The sequence below is a fragment of the Lytechinus variegatus genome, chromosome 11 (assembly GCF_018143015.1).
Source record: "Lytechinus variegatus isolate NC3 chromosome 11, Lvar_3.0, whole genome shotgun sequence".
Lineage (NCBI taxonomy): Eukaryota > Metazoa > Echinodermata > Echinoidea > Temnopleuroida > Toxopneustidae > Lytechinus > Lytechinus variegatus.
The window spans coordinates 4,173,335-4,194,200 of NC_054750.1; the positions used below are offsets into that span (position 1 = coordinate 4,173,335).

At 37.4% G+C, this 20,866-nt stretch overlaps 1 protein-coding gene across 2 annotated transcripts in view; it reads left to right on the forward strand.

Annotated features, from left to right (window-relative positions):
• LOC121424027 (atrial natriuretic peptide receptor 1-like) overlaps nt 1–20,866 on the forward strand; it is a 34,471-nt gene that overhangs the window by 1,409 nt on the left and 12,196 nt on the right. For both annotated transcript variants that reach the window (XM_041619600.1, XM_041619601.1), the window contains exons 2-12: nt 106–178; nt 691–820; nt 2,665–2,751; nt 9,762–9,905; nt 12,878–12,999; nt 14,307–14,451; nt 14,995–15,151; nt 16,296–16,509; nt 17,961–18,048; nt 18,627–18,766; nt 20,596–20,748. In XM_041619600.1, coding sequence (XP_041475534.1) covers nt 130–178; nt 691–820; nt 2,665–2,751; nt 9,762–9,905; nt 12,878–12,999; nt 14,307–14,451; nt 14,995–15,151; nt 16,296–16,509; nt 17,961–18,048; nt 18,627–18,766; nt 20,596–20,748 — 1,429 coding nt within the window. In that variant the 5' untranslated portion in view covers nt 106–129. The remainder of the gene's footprint in view (nt 1–105; nt 179–690; nt 821–2,664; nt 2,752–9,761; nt 9,906–12,877; nt 13,000–14,306; nt 14,452–14,994; nt 15,152–16,295; nt 16,510–17,960; nt 18,049–18,626; nt 18,767–20,595; nt 20,749–20,866) is intronic.

Genomic DNA, 20,866 nt, shown 5'->3' on the forward strand with positions numbered 1-20,866 from the left:
AACCAATAAAGGTGTTCACTTGCTTTTAAATCATAATCTGAATCAGATTATGTTAAGCTGTGATCTTTTATACACTGAAAATAAACCTGTGTTGTTTTTTCTCAGTATTTCTACTGGCGACAGGAGAAGATGTTTTGGGACGAGAGTTGGATTATCAATTACGATGATATCAAACCAGGTGAGAAATAGAAGTTCCTCTTAATATGAGGGAGGGTGGGGGGGGGGGGGTTACCATGCATAACAAAGTTGAAAATATATAATGTTGCATTGGTAATAATGATATATGGTAGGAACTAAGAATAAACATGTGATTATGATATGATTTATCAATGACTGAAGCACGAAATATGTGAAGACATACTAATATTAGGCATTTGTATTTATTTATTTATAAAACATAGAGGGCAAAACATATTAAGTGATACAAAAAAGGGTTTGAAGACCTCCGTACAACTTCATTCCCCTCCGCATTTTAGTGCTTGGAGCGCTTTCTGGAACAATCTCATTATGAAATTAGTAACGATATCAATTACCCCTTTTTCATTAACATTTCAGTTGGGATATGAATGTAAAAAGAAATCACATGCAAATTCAGGAGGCTAAATATATTGGGGTTCGGTGATATACATGAATTTCAAAGAAGTACGTATAAGAGCATGAATACATCATATTCCCACTTTAATTTTCCAGACACCGGTCAACGCGGTTTTGGCGGGAGTGTCATCAGTATCCGAGGAGATTGTGATACATCTGCATCGAGTGTGTCTGGCTTTGTACATACAGCTCATCATAAACAGGTCTTCGCACAAACGGGAATATAGTAAGTCATTGACCTTGTTTTGGCCAACGTTCAGAAGGAAGATGAGCTTTTCGAAACCCACAATATGTGCCACCCAGATGTTCAGATAATCATCTCGTCATGTCTACATCTTGTGGTAGAGATGATTAGATGACAAGATCTTGGATCCGAGATCTTGTCATCTTATCTGGTCATCTCTTCCACTGGATGTAAACATGACGAGATCTAAGATCACGTCACATTAACATCTCTCCCACATGCAGGATGTAGATATGACGTTTCATGAGAGGATTTGATCCGACAAGTCCTGTTCTATCCGACAGTTACCACAGTAACAGTGCTTCTAAGCCAATCACAATCAAGGAAATTTGTTAGATCTGACAACTTGTCGAATATAAATGTTGATGAAACGCTCCCCAGATCATCCCTTTACAAGATGCAGACATGATCTTGGATCTCGTCATCTCATCGTTTTCCCTAGGGCAAGAGGATTATATGAACATCTGGGTGGCACTTTTAAGCTTTCATAACATTGGTCAGGTTCAGACATGACAGATGTGCAACACAACTTTTGCCGTTTATTTATCTGCATGATCTGGCTGGAAATATTGCTATGCACATGCGCAAGGCAAGGGTAACCTCTGCGCAAGCGCAAAACAATATTTTTGCCAAATAGAAAAAAATGAAGGAGCTTAATCAACAAATTTCCTATCATGTATATTATTTTAGACTTCTACAAAATGATTACTGCCATTAACATGATTTCTCTCAAACTATCTATAAGAAAGGTTCCTACCACAATTACCTCTTTTGGAACTCTCAATAATGGATAAGTTTTTTAACAGGGGTCCCCTTTAAACATGTTAAATTTATATTATACAGTACAAAGAAAACAAAATCAGATTTAAAATTCACCTTTTATCTCCAACATTTCAAATCTTGTCGATTGGGAGGCCAGACACACAGACTGTTTAATTGAATATTATATTCATCTTGAGATTGACATGGTATGATAGTATCTTATACAAAAAATAAGTGTACATTCTAGCTAACGTTTCGTCATAAAACATCAACTAAATTGATAATTTGTAGCAATCGCTGTCAACTCTGAATGGGGCGCCGAATAACAACAACCACCTCCACCACTTCCGGCTGTGCCCGTAAAGTGCAGAGCCTGGCTATTTTATTTAAGCACCTCTTGACGACTTTCTTCCTGCTATTGATTTAGCCAAAGTTCGGTGCACTCTTATGAATATGAGTGTAGACAAGAATATCCACTTTCTGTCTTACACCACTACAAACCCGTCTTATTGTCTGTATCTTACTGTCTCTCACTCTTTGTTCTTTTTTAGTATTTTGTTCTACAATGATTTTGGATTCGAGATTGGGACCATGACGTTTTCCGTAATTTCACTATTTCTTTCTAGCACACTCTTTTCCTTGTTTTGTTTCTGTCCAGTCTATTTTCTTCTCTCTCCTCTTGTTTAATCACACATTCTTTCGCCTGTTCCTTCCCCTAGTCTTTCTCATAAGCTGGAAAATTAACTTTCTTAATTGATTAGAGATTTGAATATTTAGTTGTAAACAAAGCATTTGTTCACTTTCTGAAACATTGCAGCCCAAACACAAAAAAAAGCATTGAAAAAAAAAACAAAAAGAGACGCTATACACCAAAAACTTGAAAAGTGTTTGCAAAATTTAATTGCGTTTCTTAGAACATGTTTGCAAAATTGTGCTAGCCGTTGATGGTTTCGTGAAATGTGCATTTTGATAAAGTGTACGTTAAACTCAAAATGACCATTTTCTTGTTGCCTCCATGTTTTTTTTTTATTATGATTTTTTATTTTTTATATTCTGAAATCTAGTAATGGCCAAACAGTAGCAGTAAAGATGATCGCCAAAAATTCATTTGCTCTTGACAAAAGGATACGGAAGGAAGTTAAACAAGTTCGGTAAGTTCATTTTTATTGTCAATTGTGATATGAATCTAAACACACCCTCACACACCCACACACACACACACACTAAGGGTGCAAATTAGAAGATTCCATTGACGAATTGTATATCTAAAAAGAATTTGAAAGAATGCCATCGGCACCATGCATGGTGAAATGGTGTTGATATCGAGCAGAGGCAAAATACTAGATGCTAAAAGAAATTATTACCTTTTTCCGTGGAAAGGAATTCCCAACGTTTTGTAACATGATCGATAATGTCAGAGGGATGAAAATGTATTCCAAAGACACATTTATTTTAGCAGATTCCTTTCAATTCCTGAGGTTATGCAGTGTATGACTTGTGCTGTTGCTTGGAATTAGATATTGGCAGGGGACGGAGTGATAGATCCCCCTTGACAATGTTTTGTTTGGCGTGGCTAGACCGAAGAGATATGCCTTGGAGGGACTTGATTCAATTTCATTTTCAATTTGAATACATGCATGACTTGTACCCGGTACGCTGTAGGATAGATTTATACATTGGTGAATAGTGTTTTCTCTGTGCGCGTATTTGACCTCGCTCGACGTAGATCATTGTGAAATTCGCTTATCCACTCTCCGAAATAATGATCATGAATTCCTTTGTCCCTTAAAGCCTGATGAATATTGGGAGATTTCTAATCCCCTCCTTTATTCCTTTCTCTCTTCTAATTTCTCAACCACCCCCCCCCCACACACACACACAAACACAACTTGACGATCGAACACTCTCTTTTAATCGCTTAAGTGGGGACGTGCGTTTGTGGTCTCAACCATTCGAAACATCGTATAAAATCTACTAACGTCCCTGGTTGTAGGGCGTCCCCAGTTGATAGGTAAAATGGAAGAGAATATGTCCCCGGTACTAGGTCACTACAAACTGAAACACACCCACACATCAGCTCATTAAAAAAAAACAAGTGCACACCTAGTTACCAATAATGCATAGATCATTTCCATCTATCTGAAAGCAGGATAAAAGAGCATTGTGCATTAAATGACTTGCTCACGGGCTTAGGTGCCGCGGCCGGGCATCGAACCCCGGATTTTCCATGTATAGCCAGGCGCCATTAAACCACTCGGCTGCGGCACCTCATACACAGACACACCATCAGACGCGCACCCTCATCAGAATACACACGGAACGCAAACCGATAACCGCGTACACAGGCAACGCATATCCTCATACACACAAACATTCACACACACACACACCCAATCATCTCTTTCTCTCCCCTCTCTCTTGAAAGACATCATCTTTGGATAGATATCATATGTTTGGCCTGCCCACCTCAGTGTAAACACCTAACCCTGCGTCCCGTGACACAAATATGAGTGATTAGTCGTACGCTTGATTTTCACGCTTAATATGGTACATTATACAAGGCCCGTATTCTGAAGTCAGGTTTAACTTAAACTCAGGTTTAAAAATGTGGTTTAAGTATGGAGAGCCAAGTGTTACATAAATCACTAACAGTAGAGATATCATATTTCATCTATTCTGGCTCTCAACCCATTCATAATTGTCTAGATAATATAAATAGATGATTGTCTTCACCATCGATGAATCAGGAAAGATCACAGTAAACATAAAAAACATACAACTTACTAAAAAAAAATATTCACATTTTCGGCTTCCCATAATTTTAGCACAGGGTTAGACCATGGTCTAAGTTGAACCTGACTTCAGAATACGGGCCGTAGTTAATGTAATTAATCGTAAGGCAAAATGTTCTACGATGAATTCTAAGCTTTGTGTTAGGGGCCTTTGATGTTCCTCATAGCCTTACTTTATCATGCACAATGCTAGTATTCAGTTTGCGAATCCCTTGCTTTGTGAAATAATAATAGCCAATTTTTATAAAGCGCTTTTCCCAGAATGGCCAAAAGCGCGTCACAGCATATTTTTACCCCGGTCATTGGATTCATTTCAATCAAGCACGAAAAGTGCACAATTTCTACTCCCTGGGGAGCATTCCTTTCCATTCATTCCAAATGACTTTTAAAAGTGTAAATTCAGCTACAAGTAACAAATACTAAAGTGCATCTATTGAGGTAACGGGAAAATACTGAAAATTTCTGCATGAAGAAAGTTCAAGTTCTCTACACAAACTTCAATATTTAGTAAATCGTCACTCAGGATCACAGTGGAAAGAATAAAGGAATTGTATACAAAAAAGGTGTTTTCGGCTATGCCGCATTACAATTTAATGAATGACAATCATCAGTCATTTTCTTGTATTACAAGATAACAACCACCTTTCCAAGGTAGGTCATTAACACTTCATTGCATCTTAAACACAAACGCCTGAATGATTATTTCATTCCTTTATCCGGGGATCTAATGAATAATTGGATGCAATATTTGTTCGGTTTAAGTGTTCGAATTACATGTACATGTGTCAGATTAAAGTAAAATGGTGTAGAGAATGCAATCGATTCTTGGTGTTCGGTACACGAACAAGAAAACACACAGAGAAACCAAAATTGGAAAATGGGTACCTGTCCAACCCCGCGGGCATCTGGACAAGGGAATCAAATAAAGAGTTATCATTATCTCCTGTTTGACGAAGTAACTGTGTAACGCGAGCAATAATGCCCAAGCAGTTTATACGAGGAGATACAAGCGCGGGATAGATTCAGGGGGGGGGGGGGGTGGCAAGACAAAGCGAGGAAATATAAACTCAATAAAGAAGCTGAATTCGGAGCATAGTTGTTGTGGAGATATTCCAGTTGAGGGGGATGCAATAGGTTGCTACATGTATATAATAGTACTTATGTATTCAAAATTATTTAAGCTGTTGTCACCTGACATTAACACTTTAATATTTATCTGTCATGTTTTAAATGTAAAGCAGTGTATTTGGGAATAAGCGTACAAATAGTTTCGGGCAATTTGGTTAGGTAATCATTTTTTGGGGGGAGGGGTATTATTATTTTCACAGAGAGAAATTTTTATGATATGACTTGAAAACAGACGGATGAAATAGCACTGATGGTTTGATTAAACGAAATTCCCTTTAATGACATGATTCTTCCTTTTGGATGCAACATTGAAAGTTAGTGGTGAGAATAAAAGAACAAAATCTTCTGAATTTCTAGAGAACATCGGGAATTACATGTAGAATAAGATGTATCGCGTGTCGCAATGGAAAGAGAGACGATTGCTAACCATTATGAAACATGCACTTAATCGGCGTCATTGATTGATCTTAAGTACAGTTCTGATAGATGTCTCCGGCACTTGTGCATTTAATCTCTTACCTAATTTCATTAATGGTGCACCTCAGGGCCCCGTCTTACAAAGAGTTGAGATTGATCCGATCAACCGCAACTATGGATTTCCAGCAACGTCAACATCTAAAATGCAAATTTCTTTAAAATATTTTCTAGATATGAGAGATGTTCATACATCCATTAATATCTTAACGAGTCAGTGTGATTCTTTTTGTTCACTAAAGATATTGTGCAAATTCCATGGAGATAAAAAATATGGTATGGATAGATTTCCATACAGTTGAGATTGATTGGATCAATCGTATTTTTCATGTAAGACAGGGCCCTTGATAGCACTTTAGCAGTGCGCGATCGTCGGGCCATCTTCTTGATCCCTTATGGTCTGTGGATGTTGGCGGAACTGATTAAAAAAAAGATGCCCTTAGAAACACAGTAAAAATATCAGTTATTTTTATCTAACAGACGCAACGTACATCCAAACATCAATTCAATTATTACCGATGTTCATCTGATTCCCATTAATGCAAAAAGAACGAGAAATTCATTCACTGCAGCAATGAAGTCCAACTAATGTAAGAGACAATCAGAACACAAAATGAAAGTCCGCTAATTTAAGGTTAATTCTCAGCAGGTCAAAGGGAAAATACATGTAGTCGATTTTGAGTGAGTTCAAATAATACATGAACCGGAAGAAATGTATGTATACATGTATATCTCAGTCAATAAACGTGACATCTGTGATCATGGTGATGTTATGTATCTTCTCGCGGTGCAAAACCGGTTCTAGACCGCGTGCCGATGCAGCGTGTAAACACGGTATCATTCTAGAACCAACTTGTTGTAAAGTACGTTGACACTAGTTACTCATTGGAAATTATCAGCAAGGGGTCATATGAACGTAATGGAACGAGAAGTGTCATGTTACAAAATATACAAACGCAAAACCTCAAATCAAATAGCTGTCATATCAATGATTAATTCTTGCAATTCCAGAAGTACTAAAATATCCAGCTAAAACAATGTTGATGATGAAACAACATCGTGATCATTAAAATTAAGAACCACCTGCTGGTGAAAATTCTGACATTACATTCTGTCCTCTGATATTTTGGCGAGGGATTCGAAGGAAGTTATAATATTGTATCGTAAGCGGGTATGACCTCGAACTCTCCGTCGCCATCCCTTGCTTCCATATAAACATAGAAACGAAAACCAAATCTAGCAAAATATTTTTAATGTACATTTGTTTGATTGCAGGCTATCACCGAAATGTAAAACGGTGATGTCACACTGCAGTGCTATTAAGGGCGGATGACAACAGCCCTTGTAATCTGTCAAGAAATGACGGGTGGATACAAAAAAGAGAGAGAGAGAAAAGTTAAGAAATTCAATGGAAAGTCTAATGGATCATGAAACGTTACATTCATCATTTAGAAAAAGATGACGTCACCTTTAAAATGTCGTCGTAATGTTGTTCATCCTATTCACAGGGTACAGAGAAGGGCAAGAGGGCACTTTCACATAGATTAATATAAGTTCCTGTCTGATTATTATTATTTTGAAATGATTTTTTGAAATGAATTTCACAATTCATTTTAAAAAAGTGTAAATGAAGGTGTGTGTGTGCTGGGGTGTGCTTTTCTTTCTTTTTAAAGTCTTTAAAGACTACATGTAGTTTTCGAAATCTTTCGGCTTGCCCAACTGGAAACATTAAAAGAAACTATAACCAGCCCTAAATTTGAGGGATGCGAACTCTGATGCCCTGGGCCCTGTCTTACAAAGATTTACGATTGATCCGATTAACCACAACAGTTGTATTTACTATGGAAAGCCAGCCAAGTCAAAATCTGAAATGCGTGTTTGTTCAAGATATTTTCAAGATATGATGATACATTCATCATTTTCTTGAAAATTCAGTATGCTTTTTTTTGCTTGCAAACGACATTGTGCACATTTCCAGGAGAAAAAAAAATGATGACATTGTTGGACTTCCGTAGAGTTTAGGTTGATCGGATCAATCGTAACTCTTTGTAAGACGGGGCCCTGAGGTACAATCACCTTACGGTGACTTTAAATTCGAAAAGGGGAAAGAAGGAAGTACGCACACTGTATATCTTGGCATAATTGACGAGGAGAGGGGGGTAGGGAGGATGGTTATAGAGAGCGGGAGACGGAGGATAAGAGAGGGGGGAGAGGAGAGAGAGAGACAGATAAACCCAGTCATGATCAACATTCGCTTGGCTATCCACACACCTGTCCACCATCTCCATCGCCCGGGAATATTTGCTCCTCCAGGGTGAAAAACGGTGCTTTTCTCCCCTTCTTCTATTTATGAAAGAATCAAGTTGAACTGGAGTGAAAGATGTCAGAGAGAATTGCTTGAATGGAAAAGATAATGTTTGGATAAGGGCGGTCCGCCTGCTATCGACCTATTTGGACGGGCTGGAAACGGGCAAGAAAATAGGATGGGGATAATGTTCACCCGACTTCTATGAATAGTCGAGACTTTAATGTGACTTTCATGACCCCGTTTGTCCAGAGACATGATAAGAGTCGGGTTATCACAACACATCCAGAGTGGATTTCGTGTACCACATGTAGCAGGTGCATAAAAAAGGCAGGATATTATCTATGTTATTTTGTATCGGATGAAAGGGGATATGAAGAGTGCATGTGTTCATATCTTCTTTAGATCATTGGATTATCAGAAATCCCTGCTGAAAAGAAGACAGGGTTCCACGGGAGTCACACTGTCGAGGTGTCCCTAGTGGGAAATATTTTCAAACTGTTGAATTTGAGCATTTCAATGAGGTGAATGATATCTTCACACACTGCAAACACTCCGGTGTTGATTTAACACCAGCCCGGAATCTATATAGTTCCACACCAGAGAAGTGTTAAACAACACCAGATAGGTCTTTATGCAGCACCAAATGGTATCAAAACAGCAACGGTTTGATTAAAAAAATTGTGTTGTTTCAATCCCCATATAGATTCATGGCTGGTATTAAATCAACACCAGTGTTTCTTCAGTGCATATAGTCCACTATTTGAACACACTGTGATCACATTGCGTTACACTGTGTTATTTCCAGCAGGGATCAGTGCTTATAGTTGCCCATATCTTCTGCTTATATTGGTTTGCTGCGTTACGTTGGCCACAAGAACAGAAAACAAATACATATAGGGATATATCACAATCTACTAGTGTATAACATTTATACGTGTATATAGAGGTGTATGTTTATGCCTAGCAGCATCATGATTATTCACAAAGAGTTCATTTACCTTACTTTGTATAAAGAAGCGCGGTTTTATTTTTCTAATATAAAATCTTCATGATTACAGCAATAACTATCGAATTTGTTTCAGTTATTTTGTTTCCTTGTTTTAACTTGTCATTCATTTCGCTTTAAACATGTTGAAATCGTCAATGAATTAAGGAGAGAGCGCTTCATTGGTTAATGGTAAGGCTGCGATGTCCTGGCGATGCCAATATTAGTGGTTATTTTCATAAATCATCATTCGTATAAAACATTGGCCTTGACACGTGTCCCCTCCCTGTCTCACATGCTTCTCCCTATCCGTCCCCCTTCCTTCTCTCTTAAATCAAGTTGGAAAACTTATTTCTTTTATGTGACTGAAATTTCTGATTTTCCCAATTACATTTTTTTTACTGAATTTGTGGACCCAAGCGTATTCCAGCTACCATTAATAGATAAAACCTTTGCTCCTCATTTTATTTAAAGTGACCTCCAACATTCGAATCTTTGCAAATTTGTTGGAGGATGCATCGAGGTTCCAAACGTAGCCATCATCACAGAATATTGTCCGAAGGGCGCCCTCTCCGATGTACTCTTAAACGAAGATGTGCCTCTCAACTGGAGTTTTAGGTGAGTGCACTTGAGATTTGAATAAACTCGTTAAGGGATGGTATTCTGATAGCCACAGTTTAGTTAAGCGTAGGTTAATTGAGACCACACTCTTCTGGAGTGCCAGTCATCAAATTGTTGACCAATTAAAGATATTCTTATTCTACTTAAAAGTGTTGAAACATATTGAGTCGTGTAATTGGAAAAGTAAAATACGGAAATACAATGAATTTTTAAAAATTATTTGGTACATTATGATCGGCGCGAATATGAAAGAAATTGTTATTAAACCAGCATTCCATAGAAAAGTGGTTTAAATTTCCAGTTTAGACTACGTTTAATTATCAGAATAAATCCCATTGGATGAAACGTAATCTTCTTTATAAGTATTGCATTTTATATTTTTACAAATCGTCATGTGCCAGTGTAATGCATTCTATTTTTATACTGTTTTGTTCGATCCGAGATCCAACTAAGTCTCTGAGCGATGACGCGTCAAGATCAAAATCAACAGTACTCCAACAACGTGGCTAAGACTCGGGTGATAAATAGAGAGAGCCGGATCATAATTGAGCTAATGTAAAGAAGATGACTTCTGGGCTCTCTATTTGCGCCGCTATAATAACTGGCACTGATAATTAATATTTGTCAAGTTTTGCGCTTTTGATTAATGTTGTTAGGGAAAGATGAAGATTTCCTAGCAATATATTTAACAGTATGTAAATGGAACGTAATAACAAAATTCGTCGAACGCACCACGAACCGTCCTCTCTGCGCACTTCGATGCCGAAGTTAAGCGCACTGTATCTATTCCACGAACCGTGGCGTAAATAATTAACTTCAAGAAAATATAAGATACGGAATAAAACTTTGGAACCTGAACTTTTTAACGAAGACACTGGTAAATAATTTGCTCTCCTAGTAGGTGCACTTATTGCTGGTTAAAAAAAAACATTTTCTTTAAATGCGTTTTCTGCAAAAGTAACTTTCGCATAGAAGTGCGCAGAGAGGACGGTTCGTGGTGCGTCCAACGAATTGTTAGATACATCCCAATTAGAACAGAGCAATACAACAAGGAGCGTGGTTATAAGGAATATAACGAAAAGTATCGACCAAACCATAAATACATGTATTCCAAGGAATCCAGGCAAGTCTTAGCCATTTGCATTTTATTGTTGACATCGGGTATAGAAATAAAGAAGAAATAATTGCAGGCATCCGCTTTCGAAATCACTAGAGAGCTTAGAGTAAATCGTATCCCAGAGCAGAATTCCGAATCATTCGAATGAGAAAAAAAAACTGGTGAAGATGGTACAGGGATAAAAAGCTTTAAAAACTGTACCAATAATACATAATCCATAGTAAAGATATTCAAAAACATAAATTGCCGATTCTTGCCCTTTATCTGCGTTCCAAACCACGAGTACATTATCGAGCTCCATCACTATTCTTTACTTATTTCATATATGTTTTGTATTTCTTGTAAATCTTGTAATAGACAATCCAAGCCAAGTAATTTTCCAACTCATTTTTTGACGAAACACAGCCAATTTGCTTTGCCGTCGTCAATCAATTTCAAATGTTGAATTAATAAATCGTTAAAGAAGTCTGATAACTTAAGTCATCAAAAGATCACCGGCCGTTTTACATGAATCACAGTTTATGATGACGACGACAGCAACAAAAACAACTACTACTACTACTACTACTACTACTACTACTACTACTACTGCTGCTACTACTACTACTACTACTACTACTACTACTACTACTACTACTACTACTGCTGCTGCTGCTACTACTACTACTACTACTACTACTACTACTACTACTACTACTACTACTACTACTACTACTACTGCTACTACTGCTACTACTACTACTACTACTACTACTACTACTACTACTACTACTACTACTGCTACTGCTACTACTGCTACTACTGCTACTACTACTACTACTACTACTACTACTACTACTACTACTACTACTACTACTACTGCTACTACTACTACTGCTACTACTACTACTACTACTACTACTACTACTACTACTACTACTACTACTACTGCTACTACTACTACTGCTACTACTACTACTGCTACTACTGCTACTACTACTACTACTACTACTACTACTACTACTGCTGCTGCTGCTACTACTACTACTGCTGCTACTACTACTACTACTACTACTACTACTACTACTACTACTACTACTACTACTGCTACTACTACTACTGCTACTACTACTACTGCTACTACTGCTACTACTACTACTGCTACTACTACTACTACTACTACTACTGCTGCTGCTGCTACTACTACTACTGCTACTACTACTGATATTACTACTACTACTGCTGCTGCTACTACTTATACTACTACCACCACTACTACTACTACTACTACTACTACTACTACTACTGCTGCTGCTGCTGCTGCTACTACTACTGCTACTACTACTACTACTGCTGCTGCTGCTACTACTACTGCTACTACTACTGATATTACTACTACTACTGCTGCTACTACTTCTACTACTACCACTACTACTACTACTACTACCTACCTACCTATCTACTACTACTACTAATACAACTACAACATTTCTACTATAATTGTAATCACTTATCGTTATTAGTGTAATCATCAGCATTAATCAATATTGATTATAGCCATATTTGTTAGCGGTGTTGCTGTTGTTCATTGTCGTGTTATCATTCATTGATAAGAGATAGTATGGACAGTGTTTTTTTTAATTTGTTTGAGTATAAACCGTGTAAATTGCTATGTTAATGTACTTATATAGAGTGGTAATTAGGGACACTTTGCGACTTCATTCCCCTTTTACGATCTGTAACCATATACCCATCTCGAATCCTTTTGCCACAAATTTCGAAAAAGGCATATCGATTTTCTTTTCTCCTCCTTCCGTCCCATCCTTAACCGTTTTCCCTCCTTTTTGTGTGCTATGTGTGTCTCTTCTTCCAGATTTTCATTTTGCATGGACGTAGCTCGGGGGATGCACTACATGCACAACAACAAACTCTACCACGGGAAACTGACGTCATCAAATTGCGTTGTGGATGACAGATGGGTGGTGAAGATTGCAGGTTGGTTTGAGTAGAGCGCAACACCAGGGCCCCGTCTTACGAAGAGTTACGAGTGATCCGATCAACGTTAACTATATGGAAATCCATCAGTGTCATTGCTTTTCCTCAGAAGATTTGCACAATGTACTTTGTGAACAAAGAGAAGCACACTGAATTGCAAAGAAAATGGGGAATGTATGAATATACATCATATCTAGAATATAGTTTAAATAAACATGCATTTTAGATTTTTGACGCTGCTGGCTTCGCATAGTTATGGTTGGTCGGATCAATCGCAGCTCTTTGTAAGACGGGTTCCACAAACCCTAGATAACTCACAGAGAATCTGAATCAGTATTCGAGTCAAATAACTCACTGCAAGGGAAATAGTTATTGTGCCTTTTTCATCCTCTTTGGAATTTACTGTGGGGAACGTTTTTGCTTTTTGGCAAATATCTCGCGTATTGGATGTCGATCTGTTTTGGGTTTGTTTGGATAATCAGGAGGTCAGAAAGAAGAGCGTGTATCATATCGAAGACATTGTATTTTGTGATGTAAACGCATTGTTAGATTCCAGGGTCAGTAGTAAAATGGCAAGGTTATCAATCAAAGGGCGCATATTCTATCTAATCATCGTCATTTTTGATAGGTAAAATTCTGTCGAGTTTTTGTAATATTTGACGGGCAGGGCCCCATTGTATCAAAGTTACTATTCTAGTAACTATGCAATCAAATAGTAACTTTCCTTTTCCTTGATTTTGATTGGCTGTTTGGTCATTTTACTATTATAGCTACCATTGGAAGGCAAAGTTACCACAATAGCGGCATTTATGCAACGGGACCCCGGTAAAATTACCAATGTGACTTAGGACACGTGGTAACTTTGGACTGAATTAAAAAATAACACAGATGACATGTAGCTCGACGTTAACAATAAGTCTTAAATTGCCACTAATAAAAAAAAAACATTATTGCCTAGGGCCCTGTCACATTGCTCCGTACAAGCCTTACGGGTGAGTTGCGGATGATTGCCCGCAACTCACCCGAAACTCACAAAGTTTTGAGCATGCATGTTCAAAGCTTTTCTCCGTCCAAATCAGACTTGCATGCGCTTCTGCTGGCAACTGCGTGTGAGGTTCGTGAGAGATACTGTCAATTCGGGCGACATGCGGGTAGCAAAAAATAGTTATACCAGCGAGCACACGCAAGGCTTGAACGGAACGATGCTACAGGGCCATTTTGTCTCATTGCTTCATTTGTTCATGTCTTATTGTTCACAGATTTGTTTGGCAACTATCGCTATCATTGATATTCAATCATTTTTTCAGATTATGGGTTGACAACATTCAGAAACCAAGAAGGATCACAAGCAAACACAGGAGGATACAGATCGAAAGCCATGCAGGTTTATCTTCCTCCAGAGAACAGAAGTAATACATATACCCTGGTTTCACAAACTACAGATGTATACAGGTATTTAAACGAGGACGATGTTAGGAAGGAAGGAGTGTCGAAGGATGCAAGGTGTTGGATCAAAGGTTACATCACATGAAAATAACTGAGTAATTTTCTGATGAAAATTGTCACTTTACTTATGAAAAAAAACCTTGAATCTGGAATGGAAACAAATTTATGAATTCACAAAGTGTGTCATATCATTTAAAAACGGGAATGAAAGACTTAGAACCCCTCGTCTCTGAGTCTTAATCAACACAATCGGACATATGTGAGAGGGAAGGAATTTTAAGTAATTTGATATCAAAGAAAATAGCCACTTTGGGAGCGTTTTATCCCCCCCCACAATCTGTTTCTTTTTCTGACCGTCACCATAAAGTGCCTCTTAACCAACAAAAACCGAGGCAGATCTGACAACTTGTTGAATGCAAAATATCGATGAAATGTCCCTCATGATCTAAAAATAGATTTAGGAGCATTGAGCATCTTTGGTATTTATAAATGTCATCTTTATTCTATCCCTTTTCTTCCTGGCCCATCCTTTCTTATGGCCCTAATCAGCTATGGAGTAATTCTGGTTGAAATAGCCTCAAGAAATGAGGTGATACCCGAAGATGATTATCCTTTGGATGAGACGTGGAGACCGCCCTTACCAGACCTAGAAATTGGGGATACTACAGATGATGAAAGGTGTCCATGTCCGACAGATTATTTAGGTGTAAGTACTGATGCCACACAGCAAAAAATGTGGTGTTAACCGTTGTACATAGAGGACCACACCAGTTATTTTTACACCGGTGTTAAATTGGTGGTGTTAGTTTTACACCTATAGGTGTCATTACAACACCTATGGTTGGTACATTTACACTCTTTGGTGTTATGTTCAATCTCTTGGTGTAATTTTAACACCTCAGGATGTGGTCCTCTATTATCACCAATTGGTGTCAGTTTTAACACTACAGTTTTACAGTGCACGATGGGAGTTTTCGCAACCACTACGCAGAGGCTTTCTGGAACGTAGAGAATCCATTGTCAAAAGTCCTTCATGACAAAGAAGTCGTTGTCGGACATCGCTGAATCAAAGTAGCAGTGTCGCCCTGAACTCTGGACAACTACAATTTGACAGTTCTGAATCTTACGACGATCTGCTGCCCTGTTCAACAATTTTCGACAAAGACCTCTAAGCTCTCCATTCTGATTTGACGGGCATTTTCATTTTCTATGTTGTAGAATCCGTCCCCGTTACAATCACAAACATGCGCTATTGACCATGAGCTGACGGAAGCCCGTGATGCTACTGGCCTGCATCAACAGCGATTGTACCGTTTGACGCAAAGCTTTGGAATAGGTTTTCTTTGAGAACAGTCATTCATTGCACTAAAAGAACTTTCGATGAACATTCTATGAACCAATCAATTACATAAATAGGCTAAAATCTAAAACAAAAAATAGGACTTCTGTTTAACCTCCAGCAAAAAAAATAAATAAAGCACTGTCAACAGTTGTTAAGGTTCAGCGGGAATGTTTCACAAATTTGTCCGTTATCTGTATGGTTGTTCATACTTGACACCGTGCCATTTACGGGGGGATAGCCAAATGATTCACCCCCTCTCCCCTGAACAGTAGGTTCAATACCTAAATGTAGTCTAGGGTGAGCTATATCTTGAAAAGCTTAAAAAATTAGTTGCCCGTTCCCCTCACAACCTACGACTGAATGAATAATGGAATTACAATGTAGTCTTTCGCCATGTTTGATATCATTCATCACTTTGCTACAAAAGAATAATCTGATAGTTAGGAAAAGAAAAGCTGTACAGGCACATGCATTTATATATCTATATATATTGATTTTGATATCGCAGCTAATTGAACGATGTTGGAACATCAACCCCGCCCAGCGTCCTCACTTTTCGCAGATTCGGCAGACCCTGCACAGTATCAACCCTAGCAAGCTTAGTCCTGTGGACTTGATGATGCAGCTTATGGAGAAGTACTCAAGGCATCTCGAATCAATTGTCGCCGAGAGGACGCAAGATTTATTGCTGGAGAAGCAAAAGACAGATAGACTACTTTACAGTGAGTAGCATCCCTGTAAACTATGCATGTATACAGCAAAGTTTCTCTTGCACTTAAACAAAACTATACAAACATTAGCAAAAATATGTCGAATCATTATGGATACGATTGAACTGCAGCAAAAGGTAAAATAGTTCACGATCTTATGAGCAGATCAGACACTATTAGATTATGAGCACAAATGATGGGAACATACTGCTAAAATTTTTATTTTTGTTTACGGGTCTAATTTTCCTTTGATCTACTCTGGTACACAAATTATGGGCTTGGCATGGCGCTTAATTTGAGAAACTCATCGATGCTCTATTTCTAATGTAAATCATTAGATTTATAATTCATCGTGCAGTTTAACCAATATTTTATTATAATCGAAGCTGAAACTTCCTTTCCCTTCCGAAAATTAGTCACTGCAGCAAAAGGGCGGCATGCCGAATGGAACTTCAACAAGTGGAATGTTAGGAATCACATGGTTAAATTTTAAAACCAATTAATGCATTTTGCATATATACGTTACAAGAATTACAGCCTCCCCTACCCCAACAACTTCCTGCTCTCTTGAAGATCCTTATGACAATATACATGATATACAAAGTAAAGTTCGCGTGTTTTTGTCACTCATTCTGCATCATTTATCATTTTGTATTAAACACTGCAGTATATAATTTATATATGTGGATACTCTTTCCATAAATGTATTGTTCAGGTTGTTTGTAATTCGATGTAATAGAAATCTGTGTGGTGTGGTTTTTAGCACACTTTGGCAGTTTGGAATTCAAACCGCACGCAGTGAGGAAAATAGTTTCCACAAGAATCATGATGGTGATCATTCTCATATTCCAAGCGAATAATTTTACACCGCATGATATAAGGGAAGAAAGAGCATCCATAGCAACTGGCGGTTGTTTTAGTTTTGTTTCTATTAGTAGTATTTATTTCTGCGAGTGTTATTTGAAAGATCATTCTGCCTTTTGGAGCCAGCGGTCGTATATTTGCTCCGGAGGAAAAATACCTCATGGACCACAATTTTGTATCAAATAGTGCTTTTATTCTGTTTTTCAGTTGGAAATTTAAATGATGTAAACATCTCGTTTTCCTTTGAGTGCTTAATAGTTTCCTAATATCAGTTTCTACGTAAACCCCTTTCGTTCAAAACACGATCCACAATCGTAAATATCTTGAAAGTTATTAAAACCCCTCTGTATAAATATGACTCTGTGTTATTAATCAAAATCAAGCTCTGTATCGCATTCTTTCTCTGCAAGATCACTCGGGTAGTATTCTTGGGTAAGACCTGTGTAGTTTCACGGTGTCTAACATTGTCAAAGTTTCTTGTCACTCTCACTATGAAAAGTGAAAAACAAAATAGCCGTCGTCACTCCCCCTCACTTTTTACAGTTTGTTCCCTTACTCTTTTTTTTTAAATCTCTATCTATTACCATCTCTCTGTCTAGGTATGTTACCACAGCCAGTAGCAGACGACTTGAGACAAGGAAATACTGCTAAGGCGGAACAATATGAATCATGTACTATTTTCTTTAGGTAAGTTTTATATACTCGATAAGTTTTCATTGTTTTATTTTCATTTTCCTTTTGTGCAATTCGTCTTTTTCTGCATTGAAAGTGTTCTTGTTTTATAATGAACAAGTTGATATAGATAATTACATCAAAATAAATATAATGATCCATACCAGTAACGCAGAAATACGTAAATATAAAATATATATTAATTTAACAAAAATCCCTTTCTCTTCCTTTATATTGTCAATTCTCTGAAATTTGATTGTTGAAATACTAAAAAAAAAATCATTGATAACAACTGTATTTTATAATTCTTATATTCACGATATTGGAAAGTGCATTCATTACGTATGTCGGTAATCTAGTAAATAAAACTATACTCTTATCCATGGGCCATTTAAATGTCAGTTTGTTGTCTTCAATAAGTCAAACCCTTTCATGAATATCCACAGTGTCAAACTAGACGAATAGAACTGGTGTAAGCGTTCAACCTTGTGGGACGCCATTATTGATTACAAACTTGTTTTTCCGATAAAACTCACACAATCTACCCAATTTTCTAATCCCGATAATTCTGACATTGCTTGTAATCTTTGCAGCGATATTGTAGGTTTCACAAGTCTTTCCAGTACGAGCTCACCGTACGAGGTGGTAGCACTGCTCAACAAACTCTATGTCACTTTCGACTCAATTATTGACAACTATGATGTTTATAAAGTCGAAACCATTGGCGATGCATGTAAGTATTCTTTGTAATTGGCCACGTATCAAGCTCTTGTCACTGGATGGGGAGATCATTTCCTTTTAAAGGGGTGGTCCAGGCTGAAAATATTTATATCTTAATACACAGAGTAGAATTCACTGAGCAAAACGCCAAAAATTTCATCAAAATCGGATAACAAATAATAAAGTTATTGAAGTTTAAAGTTTAGCAATATTTTGTGAAAACAGTCGTCATGAATATTCATTAGGCGAGCTGATGATGTCACATCTCCACTTTCCGTTTTCTTATGTTATTACATAAAATCATATTTTTTTCATTATTTCATACTTGTGTGAATAATATGTCTCCCTTATAATGAAATAAGTTGCAGCAATAAATATCTAATGCACTAAATCAGTTGTCAATCCAATTTTTCTAGTTCTTGGAGGAAAAAATTGAATAAACCTAATTTCATATAATAAAATACAAAAGAACAAGTGGAGATGTGACATCATCAGCCCACCTAATGAATATTCATGACGACTGTTTTTACAAAATATTACTAAACTTTAAAATTCAATAACTTTGCTATTTGTTGTTCGACTTTGACGAAATTTTCGGCACTTTGCTCAGTGAATTCTACTCTATTCATTAAGCTATAAAAACTTTCAGCCTGGACCACCCCTTTAATGAAGCGACTAGGCCAACAATCCTCCCACATTTCTATAATGGATACTTGAGATTTATTACTACTTCTGGTCGTTAATACAGTGAAGGTACATGTATATTGCTATTACGTCAATGCTACCGTTAGAATATCCAAATTGGAAACAGATATCACAATTGCCTCTACTGCTACCGACTAAAAACGACTGCAACTACTACTTTTTCGGTTGATGTTACTGCTGTCTCCACTGATATAATAATGATAATACCAATTCACATTAAGTACAATAATAACTATTATTATTCATACAGACAATTTTAGAGCCCAAATACAAGTGTTATTTTGTTGGTGCACTCGACCCACTTAAAAAGTTTGTTGAACTCGCCTAATATTTTTTTCCGAGGTGACACAATATTGAAAATATTGGACGACTAGAAGGGGAATTCCCGAAATGTACGCACCACTCATCGCGCGCGCATGCAGTTTTCAATGGCAAATGCGCACTGTGTGTGGAACTAGCTGTGACTGCAGAGTGATGAACAATTCCTATTAAATATTTTCTACAGAGGCTGCAGTAAATCTCTAAATGCAGAGAAAACCAACAACTGTTAGGAAGTTTGGAGTTATATTCGCTTTAATTTCATTTTATCCTATAATAATTTGAATATATTTTAGAAATTGAGGCACAGGAAATACTATTTTTTTGCATGATAAATCGAGTGCGTAGCTTTAGGACCCCTTCTATATCGGGCGGCGAAATCAAGAGGTGTTCGAAAAACACGACGGGATTTTCGTATTAGTGAGTTTGTGATATTTTCTACTTGGTTAATGATCTATAGAATGTTTGCCACAAATTAGTGAAATATAATTTGTTGAAATATTAAAGTTGGGACAGTTTTCATTGTTTGAAAACAAAGTGCGTAGCTTTAGGTCCCCCCCCCCATCATACAGCAGAATCAGAGTCTCAGGGCGGGAGGGTAAGTTAAAAATTATTTGCTAAAATTCTCTGTATGAATAATAATCATAATACTGGATGTCCCATTTTTCGGTCAATACAAGGAAATATAGGACTCGCTTTGCAAAATATTTCCTTGTATTAACCTCAAGGCCATCCAATATTATATAAGTATTCTTCTGATGCTACTACAATCCTTCTCCCATAATTATGACTTTAACTTCTATTCACTCCCCTTTTCAGATATGGTGGTATCGGGAGTCCCGAAAAAGAACGGTCACAAGCACGCGGGAGAAATTGCTAGTATGGCCCTTGATCTTGTCGAAGTATGTGAGACATTTGTCATCCCTCATCGGCAGGACCAGAAGCTAAGGATTAGAGCGGGAATCCATTCAGGTTGGAATGTCTCTTTTTTCACTTTGATGTCTTCAGTCGAATATAATTATAGGGAGATTTTTTCACAACTGCGCAAACGCTTTCTGGAACGTAGATAATATATTGTCAAAAGCATTTT